The sequence below is a fragment of the Poromitra crassiceps genome, assembly GCF_964638095.1.
Source record: "Poromitra crassiceps genome assembly, chromosome: 18".
Lineage (NCBI taxonomy): Eukaryota > Metazoa > Chordata > Actinopteri > Beryciformes > Melamphaidae > Poromitra > Poromitra crassiceps.
In genome coordinates this window covers 6220999-6232526 of record NC_139636.1, presented here as the reverse complement: position 1 = coordinate 6232526, position 11528 = coordinate 6220999, and the positions used below count along the sequence as shown (strand labels likewise).

Genomic DNA, 11528 nt, shown 5'->3' with positions numbered 1-11528 from the left:
GGGGTCCTAAGTTGGGCTGAAAAATGTGGAAGACCCCTGGTGTGGTGTACCACATTTTGTGGATTTGCAAAAGCAGTTCACAAGGTCACACCATGACAGAGACAAGAAGCTAACAAATCATTCCACCACAGCTGGAGATGATGTAACTCCAGATCTCTCATCTCGAAGGCAGCAAGACACATTAATATGGATTCAGGTCAATACTGATGCTTATGTGCCCCTTGAGTGGTTTCTCCATGCCAGTACTAGTACCCCCACTCTCATGCATGCTGATGATACTCCTACATTTGCTCTAGAACGTGTAGTGGAATATGCAGACATACAAGTGAATACATACCAAATAGGGCTGTGAATCTTCACTGGCCTCACGATTCGATTACGATTCAGAGGGCTACGATTCAATTCGATTATGATTATCGATGCATCTTAGTCCCATTATTTAACTTTATTGCCCTGACCACATTGTATTTGTATATTTTGTTGTTTGATTTGGTGTTGTCTTATTATGTAATTCTGCATTGTCTGTTTTAACTGTTGAAACTCAATGTGTTAAGCTGCTGTCTTGGCCAGGCTTCCCTTGGAAAAGAGATCATTGTGTCTCAATGGGACTGACCTGGTTAAATAAAGGCTAAATAAACAAATTAAACAAATTAAAATTAAATTGATGCATCACTTTTTTTCCCCAATACATGATTTATTTTTTCTCACTTTCTTTTTTCTCACTGTGTGGCTACTTTAAAATAAAAGTGCATTTGGAATTGCATTGTATTATGATCCATAATTAAAATAAACAACTGCATGTACTTCCATTATATTTTATTTGATTATTAATTTTTTTTTTTTTTTTTATAATCGATTTTTGACATTTGTGAAACGATGCAGAATCGTGCACGTCCGCATCTTATAATCGATTATTTTTGACATCCCTAATACCAAATATATATGTTTCACTGTTTGGGCTTGACTTCTTTTTTCCTTTTGTCACCAGGCCCACCTAAACCTGAATCTGGAGCGACAGCAGCAACTGGATGTTTTTGAGCCATTTCTCAGTAGCATAACAGTGTAACAGTTGACACTTGCCAGGGGGGAACTAGTTGCAGCACGCACATACCACCATTTTAACAATGGGTTTATGAAATGACTTGGAATATTATTATTTTTGTATTATTTTATCAATCATTTTGTGAGTAAATTGTAATCCCCAATCTTTCCAAGTACCCAAGTGCTCAAGTAGCGGTTGGGACTCATTGCTCTAGCACACACTTCCCACTGATTGTAGGGTTTCAGAGTAGAGATGTAACGGTATGAAAATTTCACATCACGATTATCGTGACCAAAATGATCACGGTTATCCTATTATCACAGTATTCGTACAGAATTGCTGAAAATGTTCAAAAAGTACTGAGAGACTCACTGAAATCATTTTACAACGTTTTATATTGAAAACTACAGACCCAAAAAGGATTGATACACTCACTGAAATCATTTCTCCAAGGCTGCACGTTTGCATCTGGGAGACTGTTGCCAACTTTGGTTGATGATGGACAGTATTTACCATGTTTTTCAAAGCACTGTAATCATGGTAACACAGTTTATATGATAATGACAATTTTAAACGGTACGGTTATCGTAAGGAATTTTATCATGGTTATCATTAAACCCGGTTATCGTTACATCCCTATTTCAAAGTGCAGTCATCCTACCTGTTTTCAGTGCTATTTTTCATGTGCAGAAATGAGAGATACTGTGTCAATTTAAAACTTGCCACTCATTTATGTAACAGACCAAGTTTGTAAGTCAAAACGTGCAACTGAAATCCAATTAGAGTCAAGAGACCCCCTCCCCCCACAGTCAATTATAGGGTGTGATGTCTAACACAGACAAAGCTTTCAAAAGAGGGAAAGACCAGAGACCACATACAACCGAGACGATCAACTGTATCGTGTCCAAGTGTTGCCGGCTAGACCCTGACTGTTTTATTCACCAAAGACCAATATTACCGGCATTTGGCGATCGGAAAGTGGTGGCTAGGCGCCGCGTCATGTAGCATCATAGAAGCAACTGATAAATATTTGGACATTTGTTAACATTTTGTATTTTCAAAGCCTCCTGTCTGATCATGGCTTACATGAGAAAATACCTTCTGTGTGTATAAGCATAGATAAAGGAAGGCGACCTATCACATCGCAGCATGATGTGTCACATGGTCTTCCAGCTCGCAAAAACAACACACACAAGTGGCAAAATAAATATGAGGTGAATTTACAATCTCCAATCCGAGTGCTCGGCTCGGACGTAGAGCATGAAGTCTGTGGAAGATGACGATGCCGGGAAGGGCCTGTGAGGCAGACAGAGGTCACGAGAAGGTCGGAGGCGGCTGCCAGGGCACTTTCTGGGCTCGCGGAGGTGGTCAGGGCTGCCCGTCGGCCATCTTCCTCTTGCGGTAGTTGAGGACCAGGCTGGAGGCGGTGAGGTGCGAGGCCCGGCCCTTCTCCCAGCTCTGGAAGCCGTTGAGGCCGCTCTGCCCTGACCTGAACAGCGCCCGCTCCAGACAGTCGAGCCGCTCCACCAGCGCAGACGTGTCCTCGTTGTAGGCGTTCTGAGAGGAGTCCATGGTCCGCCTAAACCGACCGATGAACGTCTGGTAGGGGGGTGGATGATACAAAGCGGTTTTTGTGTGTGATCAAATTCTTATTCGATTAAAAGAAAAGGGGGTAAAGATCGCGCATCTAGAGTATTGCATCAGTTGACACTAGCGACACTACTGAACAGGTTAAAAATAACTAGAAGAAAATATTAATATGCAGTTGAGGATTTTTACATTGAGGCATGCTGGTGTTGTTTCTATCCAGAGTGACCTAGCTAGTGGCCAATTCCAGACATTCTTTGCCAAATCTGACACTCTTTGATATGACATTTAAGCATCTCAAATATGTAGGATTCCACATCACTTGACGCACGTGTGCAGTGTGCACACACAAAAGAGTGTGTCCAGAATTTTCCGCCGGTACATTACAGAGAGCTCTAACATGCAAATGTTCCAACATGGGTATATTTTAGGAAAATATAGTCATCCATGTAATCTATATAAATCTGAAATGAGATCAAAAGCTGATAATTTGTTCACAGTGATCTATTAAAACTTAAAAGAGGTGGACTTGTGCATAATTTATATACGGTAAATGTATGTGGTTTTAAAACCATCACATACTCACATCAGTCAAAATCAAGATCATGCCGGAGGAAATCCAACATCATAGATTTTCTCAAGAGGCCCACAAGGTTAAAAACAACAGGGTTCCCACACCTTCCTCAACATCAAATTCAAGGACCTTTTAAGGACTTTCAAGGACCAAATTTCCCCAAAGTTAACTTAACCTTAACCAAGTTACTTAGTAACTTAACTTTAGAGTTTAAATTAGGTGAAAAAATAAATACATCTACGGTACACAGTGTGCATCTGCCTTTCGTCTCATCAGACGATGATGAGATTAGAGACAATCTGCCTGGCAACAGCTGCATCAGTCTGCCACCTTGTATGATCTGATGGCACCCCCTAGCTGTAATGTTTTGAATAGCACTGGCTGGATTTTTATTAATCTGTCCATTTTGTGCTCTGAAAGGGTTAGACATGCTGAAGTGGCTGCCCCTTTCTTATATTGGGATGGCAAAAAACAGTTTGTCAATCTGCCTAAGGGGTAGAGTAGTGTGGGTGTAGGGTTATCATTTAGTATAGTATAGTTTTTATTTAATGCATAATCTTATTCTAATCTGCACTCAATTTTACTTTCCTTATAATAAACTGGGCAGTGAAAAAGGCATAATCATCAGAAAAAAAATGATGCCATGACGACAACAATCATATAAATCATTTAAGTGAGTGAGTACGAGTGTGATGACTTCTAAATCAAACTCATGTGGTGGGATAAGGTTGGATTCACACACAGTAACATACAATTCAGTGTGTTTAGTGGCAGATGTAACAACGACCAGGGCTGCCTGGGTCTCACTCTGCCTTAACCCTTTCTCCCCCACAGTTTTTCAGAAAAAGTCACAAGCCACCGCCAGGGTTTTTGATCATTTTCATTAATTTTCCAAGACCCACAGAATATGTTCTTCTATGACTATGTAAAGACTGAATGTCCCAAAAGAGAGAAGAGAGCCTCGACTTTGATAGAACGTTTGATTCCACCTTCATACGTTCTTTAGTTATCGACACCTGAATGTACTGTATGTTGTTTTTACCAAAAAACACCACTCTGTGACCAGAAAGCGGAGGAAAAGGCATTTTTGTAAATTAAGTCATCTTCACGGCTCCTGACTCAAATAAATGCGGTGGCTAAGTATCGGTGCTGATGTTTGAATTTGATTACCAGTTTTAAAACACTTTGTGTGTGTGTGTGTGTGTGTGTGTGTGTGTGTGTGTGTGTGTGTGTGTGTGTGTGTGTGTGTGTGTGTGTGTGGACATGACATTCACCTGCACCAGCCCCTGTGCAATCTCCGTGTTCTCTGGGCTGTCGAAGTGCAGCATCTGGGACCCCAGGCCGTAGTAGTAGGGCCCCATCTTGTGCAGGTCCACCACAGTCGGGTCGGCGTTGAACACGGTCCTCCAGCCTTCTTTGTACACCTTGGGGAGTTCGACGGACACCACCCTCCTCTTCCTCTCGTACAGGCCCTTGGCCAGCCACAGGGGAAGTTCCATCTTTGTGCCCTAAGATGAAGCAGACAAACTGTATAGCCAGAGGTGGTGGAGAGTGACCCCAGCCCAAAATCTGGAGTACCCAGTGCAGTGCAACAGTATGTGCATCTGTGGGCCTCCGTTTGAATCCTGTGTTGTGGCATGTATTACATGCGTGTTTCATTATTGCACTTCTGAATTGGACTCAATAATTGAATTGTCTTTCACACTACATTCTTTCCAAGCCCTAATATGTCAATGGCCACATAGTTAAAAGAAGAAAGAGTAACAACAAATATAAAGTCAGTGCTATGTGTGGTTGTGCCGCCAACAGAAGTCATAATAAAGGTTCCCAAATTGGTTCAGTGGTCGTTTGGAAAGTCTGTAACTGTGTTGTTAGTAAAGTGTTTCAGGAACAAGTTGCAATATTAAGCAGCCTGTTCATCATGTTTTCTGTATTCATTACTAAATAAATGGTAATTGGTCAACTATTTATTTTTTTAATATAGAGCAGAATTGCACAGTTGGCATCAATTGTAATGCACAGTTATAGACAGTAGATTTGATATGATAGGCCTATGGTAGCTGAGATAACCTGTGAAAACGTCTTTTCAAAATGTACCTGCAGGCCTAGTCTTTACACTGCAGGACAAATTGGGTCCCATGTGGCCCGTGGACTAACATTAGGCTAGAGTTAGTCATTATCATTAGGAGACACTGACTCTGGATTGTCACATAACGTTATAAAGTTATAATCCACTGGCAGTGGCACGCTTTCAATAACACTCCAACTTTTAGCTAACCTACCTCGGGTATGTCCCTTGTGTTGTGTTGTGTTGTGTTGTGTTGTGTTGTGTTGTGTTGTGTTGTGTTGTGTTGTGTTGTGACACAACACAACACGCCTACCTCGGGTATGTCCCTTGTGTTGTGTTGTGTTGTGTTGTGTTGTGTTAGCCTACCTCGGGTATGTCCCTTGTGTTGTGTTGTGTTGTGTTGTGTTGTGTTGTGTTGTGTTGTGTTGTGTTGTGTTGTGTTAGCCTACCTCGGGCATGTCCCTTGTGTTGTGTTATTAGCCTACCTCGGGTATGTCCCTTGTGTCAGTGGACTTCTCAAGGAATCCCAGCCGTGGAAAAGCGCACTCCGTCCGGCTGGAAAGTCTTTCGTGAGAGAGCAAAATATCATCGAGAGAAAAGAAATTCTCCTCCATTCCCACGCCGGGTGGCACGGGCAGATACGACTGCGTGTCCATTTGTATTTGAATGCGAAAAAGTGGCTATGTAGCAGGTTTACTCCGACGTGAACACAAGTTAATTTCTCCCTGCTCCTGTCAATGTTTAGAATTTCTTACTTCCTCGTTATTTGGGCGCCAGGGCTTATGAACCAATCAGAGCCAGCTCCGGAACGGGGCCAGTACAGAGCACTAGTCTGGGCCTAGTCTGGGCACCTTCCACCCCGCTTTTTGTCATGGGGGCGTAAACCCCGGACCCAGAATTAACACCGGATGGCAATGCGCCTAACAACGTCTTTGTTGCCGTTAGCTTGACGCGGTGATGTTACCTAAACTAGAGTCTGATCAAAACAAAGCTAGCGTTACATAAAACAAAACGTTTATGCAATATGGCATCTCCGCCACCACCGCCTGACACACCGGTCAAAACGGTGAAAGAGGATTCTGATACTTGGGTCAAATTGTCAAGTTAACGTGAAAGTTGACGAGCTAGAAACGCTGCCATCCGGTCTAGGGCGGGCTCTAGGCGGGAACCAGTAGGGTGACAAAATCAATTGTGGGCGGGAGCCAGGCTCTTTCTCGCCGAGAAGAGCCTGGTGACGCGAGGTTAGTCTGGGCCAGAGCCGTATAATAGAAGAGTTCTGACATCTCCATTCACTCCAATGGACCAGTTTTTTTCCAGGAAGTAGAAAGTGGAACTCTTCAGTAAAAAAAGCAGCACTGTCGAGTTGCATCAAAATAGACAGTGTTGTACTTTGAAAGGGTTTTTCATCCCTTGAAATGAATCAAATTGTACATTATCTGCTTTATTTTAGCATGCAAAAGTAGCGCGAGACCCATTCCTGGCTGTTCATTGGCTAATGATTCTTGCATTTTGGTCCTCCGCTGACGCCACTCTCTCTCTAGAGGACACTAGTCTGGGCACCTTCCACCCCGCTTTTTGTCATGGGGGCGTAAACCCCGGACCCAGAATTAACACCGGATGGCAATGCGCCTAACAACGTCTTTGTTGCCGTTAGCTTGACGCGGTGATGTTACCTAAACTAGAGTCTGATCAAAACTAAGCTAGCGTTACATAAAACAAAACGTTTATGCAATATGGCATCTCCGCCACCACCGCCTGACACACCGGTCAAAACGGTGAAAGAGGATTCTGATACTTGGGTCAAATTGTCAAGTTAACGTGAAAGTTGACGAGCTAGAAACGCTGCCATCCGGTCTAGGGCGGGCTCTAGGCGGGAACCAGTAGGGTGACAAAATCAATTGTGGGCGGGAGCCAGGCTCTTTCTCGCCGAGAAGAGCCTGGTGACGCGAGGTTACAGAGCACGCGCCACTAGGTACAAAGCACGCCCCTTAAATACAGAGCACGCCCATAGGCGAGAAATGGAGAATTAAAATAATAAACAACCGTTTACATTGAAATGTGTCCGTCGTAACGTTATTTTTTTTTAACTTAATCGTAACGTTATTTTTTAAATTTACCTCGCCCTCCCCTACAGAGCACGCCCACTATCGTCTAGTTTCCTGTCCACTTCAGCAGACATGATGAATGTTGACATCATCACTGATGATGTCATCAGTGACAGTGATGACATCAGTGATGTCATCCATCGGGGATAAAAGTTTTTTTCTGATTTGGATTCTTTTTAGGACAGTACGGTTCTCAGTGGGGTCTGGGGACCCACAGGGGTCCTTGAGGGGGTTCCAGGGGGTCTCTCCAGCAAAAAGGGGAGTCATTTATTTTCACTATAATTCCATCCATAAAACATCTAAAAGCAGATGGGGAACCCTAGGACAATATTGGGTCCGTGGTCTAATTTGTATCAGTTTAGGGGTCCTTGACGTGAAAAAGTTTGACTTTATTCTGAGTCGTAGGCTATGCCATTACCCCCCCCCCCCCCAATTGTCAGACAACGGACCTAAATGACTTCTATTTTGCTGATAAAAGCTAATATTACTACTAAAACTGAATTTGTTGTTGGGGAAAGTAATGGCATTACTGTGTGAGGGGAAAATAAAATCGGCTGCAATATTCAACCTAGCCACCAGATGTCACCATATTACCACCAGGAACTGAACGAGTTCCCTACTGTATGCTTGGCAGACATTTGGGCCTGGTAGATTAGCTGGAAAGGAATGATGACAAGGATTTCCAGTGAGCACTTGAAAGTAAACGTCGAATTCCCATTCAAATTAAATGACAAGAGCAAAGCAAAACGAATACACATGCTAGGGACGCTTCTCTCTTCCAGCCTACAGAACAAGAAGAACAGGACAGTCACCGTGCTTATTTTGACATTTTTAATATTATAGATTGTTATATATATATATCATTATCATTACTCATCCCACAGATTGCACATCAAAATCATCAGACATGGTAGTCGGCGCCCCCCAAAAAAGCAGGCAGCCGCTCACATCCTGGGAAAAATAAATAAAAGAAGTCATGAAAGAAAAGGAGTCAAATGAAATAAAGCCATAGTAAATGAAGGTAACTGTATTATTGTAGCGGTGTGTCCGAGCTGAGTGGGCAGGCAGGCGGTAGGCTACAGTGCCGTCGACTGTAGCAGGAATCACAGAGACTCGGACATTTTCAGGTTGATCAGTCAAAAGCAAAGCAAAGGACTGAAGCGGGCGTCATTTCCCAAAGAGATCTCATCTCCCCTTCGCTGTTACGCACCCTGAGGTCATCTCAGGTGACACTTTGCGTCACACGTTAACATTGACCAGTTGTTTCACTTCGCCTGCTGTTACGCACCCTGAGGTCATCCCAGGTGACACTTTGAGTCACACGTTAACATTGACCAGCTGTTTCACTTCGCCCGCTGTTTACGCACCCTGAGGTCATCTCAGGTGACACTTTGCGTCACACGTTAACATTGACCAGCTGTTTCACTTCGCCCGCTGTTTACGCACCCTGAGGTCATCCCAGGTGACACTTTGCGTCACACGTTAACATTGACCAGTTGTTTCACTTCGCCCGCTGTTACGCACCCTGAGGTCATCCCAGGTGACACTTTGCGTCACACGTTAACATTGACCAGTTGTTTCACTTCGCCCGCTGTTTACGCACCCTGAGGTCATCTCAGGTGACACTTTGCGTTTTACTTCGCCCGCTGTTACGCACCCTGAGGTCATCTCAGGTGACACTTTGCGTCACACGTTAAAGAGCATGGTGCAGGTTGGAGACCACATTGCATTAATATGTGGAAAGGGTATATATATAGCAATGGAATTTTGGGGGAAAAAACATTTTTTTCAATCACACATAGCTGCATTTAGACTAGTTTTTGTAACCAGCAGGGGGCACTGGTCCATTTCTTGGAACCAACACTGGTGATGTCACAGGGATGCAAACTAGTCACCTTTAGGGGACAAGTCACATTGTTCAGCCCAAAATATGAGGATTTCTGAGTGGTTTTATGTCTGCCCTGGTATCTGTCACCTTTTTTCACTCTCCATGACTTTGCATCCCTGTGTCAGCCCCAGCAGAACATTCTCCTCTTGTGATGTCACTCCTGTTGTTATGTCACACGCCCATTTATAAAATGCCACCTTTTCCTCCATATTTATACCCTGGGGGCCTGGGGGGGGGGGGGGAATCTTGTGTTTTCACTGTAATGTAATCATGAGCCCAAAATGTAAATTCAGATTTTTTTTATAACCTGCACCATGCTCTTTAACATTGACCAGTTGTTTCACTTCGCCCGCTGTTACGCACCCTGAGGTCATCTCAGGTGACAAAGCCCCCATGTGTCATGGCCTTAACAAAGGAACAAGGATCATCTGAGCCTTGGAACACTTTATTTGAAGTGTGGCTCACTAGACATCACAGCCACATTAGGATCACATTACGAGCGCATTAAATGATGGTGGAGGAAGGGGGTGGTACTACATATTAGGGGTGTCACAATATATCGTCCCACGAAATTTCGCGATAGTAAAACGTCACGATATGTATCGTTGAGATGAAATCTCATATCGTGAAAAAAAAAAAAAAAAAAAAAAATTTTTTTTTTTTTTTTTTTTTTAAGTAGACAAAGAAACGTCTTTGTTTGTTGAAGTTCAATGTGTGGAAAGTAGTTCAGTTGAACAAGTCTCTGAAGAGACACATGAGAAGTTATACAGGAGAGAAACCATTCAATTGAGTTTCTGGCAAAACTGTTTACTTGACAGGAAAAACTGAAGATGCATAAAAAATAGACTAAGAAAAGTCTTGTTGTTTGAGTTTGAAGAAAAACTGAAGATGCATAATGAGAATTTATACTGCTGAGAAACCTTTTAGTTCAAAGTAAATCTAAGTGACGGTGTAACTCATTCTATTTCAAGATAAGCCTTATCTCCAATCTCATGTTTTTTCTAGTTGTTATTGTAATAACAATTTCCCACAACAGCATGTTTTGTATTTGTGCATTTCAAATAAAATACTACTTTTCCAGTCATATATTGTCATTATTCAAGTTTAAAAAAATATTGTTAAAATCGTATCGTATCGTATCGTTATCGTGAACCCAGTATCGTGATACGTATCGTATCGTGAACTGAGTGTATCGTGACACCCCTACTACATATAGATGACCAGATTCAGGATGTATTCAAGTCGCACTAGGCAACATCATCACACAGTTGGCGACTCCAAACAGCTTCGGGGCTGAATTGAAACATTTGCACTTCAATACTCTCCCAGACATCCTCGAAGGTGTTGTCTGCAAACTGCACACAGCATGTTGGTGTTTACTGACACGGCTGCTCTGTGACACTTTACATCAAAGATACCAAACATCATGTCTACCATTCTCTGGACGGTTTGGAGTCATTGCTTCACTTTGGACCTTCGAACTTTGGATTCATAATGTCCGGAGAGTGGGGAAGTCACCATACCAACACTGGGAACTTAATTTGGAATGTACAGCCTCTCAGTTATTGGAGGTGGGACTCTCTCTGTTCCAGGCCTGATTGGACAGCTGTATGTGGATCTGGATCTGGATGTGATTATTAATCTAAGTTCAGCGTGGACGCAGAATGCTCTTATGATGCCTCGTTAACACACTTTGAGTAAAGTCTTACCAAGAGGCGGCCATGTTCAGACTAGGAGGCCAAATCTGATTTGTGAACTTTAGTGACCTATTAATGACTTTATCCAGATTGGTTTTATGAGTCTGGACGCTCCAAGTCTGATTTGTGTCACTTGTCCCAAACCACATATGGAGGTAGTTTCCAATCTGCTTTCGACTGATGTGACTTGAGTGCGGACGCGCAGATCCACCAAATCTGATTTGAACGTCACTCGCAACTCATGATCAAATGCTTCTGCGCAGGAAAACCACGTCACCAAAGTACGTATTTACTGATGCCCACGTCGTTACCATAGCAACCAATGCAGATAGGCTGTTTAGGTCTGGACACACAGATCCGACTTGAGAATCAGATTTGTGACTTTATCAGCTAATCGGATTTGCCCGTAATGTGAACATGGCCTTAAGAGTCCACAAGCCATACTGGGCCAGCTTTGATGTCCCTTCATTGAAGACGTAGAGAGACGCCTCTGACCCGGCGCAGCTCGAGCACAGATCAGCACCGCTGTGAAAACTGATGACTCGTATCCACGTATCGAACGGACCC

At 43.1% G+C, this 11528-nt stretch overlaps 1 protein-coding gene across 1 annotated transcript; it reads right to left on the bottom strand.

Annotated features, from left to right (window-relative positions):
- Window positions 1-1519: 1519 nt before the first annotated feature.
- Window positions 1520-5981, bottom strand: LOC310792725 (DNA replication complex GINS protein PSF3-like). The gene is made up of 3 exons (XM_083654454.1): window positions 5757-5981; window positions 4478-4711; window positions 1520-2641 (listed from the first exon to the last, which is right to left on the bottom strand). The coding sequence occupies exons 1-3, from the start codon at window positions 5925-5927 to the stop codon at window positions 2411-2413; spliced, it is 636 nt and encodes a 211-aa protein (XP_083510580.1). The 5' UTR covers window positions 5928-5981; the 3' UTR covers window positions 1520-2410.
- Window positions 5982-11528: the final 5547 nt, after the last annotated feature.

Excerpts from the sequence above, each read along its gene's own strand:
- LOC310792725 (XM_083654454.1), bottom strand. The coding sequence starts at position 5,927 with ATGGACACGCAGTCGTATCTGCCCGTGCCACCCGGCGTGGGAATGGAG. Across the intron at positions 4,712-5,756 it reads ACACAAGGGACATACCCGAG|GGCACAAAGATGGAACTTCC; the intron begins GTAGGCTAATAA and ends GCTTCATCTTAG. Across the intron at positions 2,642-4,477 it reads TTGCACAGGGGCTGGTGCAG|ACGTTCATCGGTCGGTTTAG; the intron begins GTGAATGTCATG and ends CCCCCCTACCAG.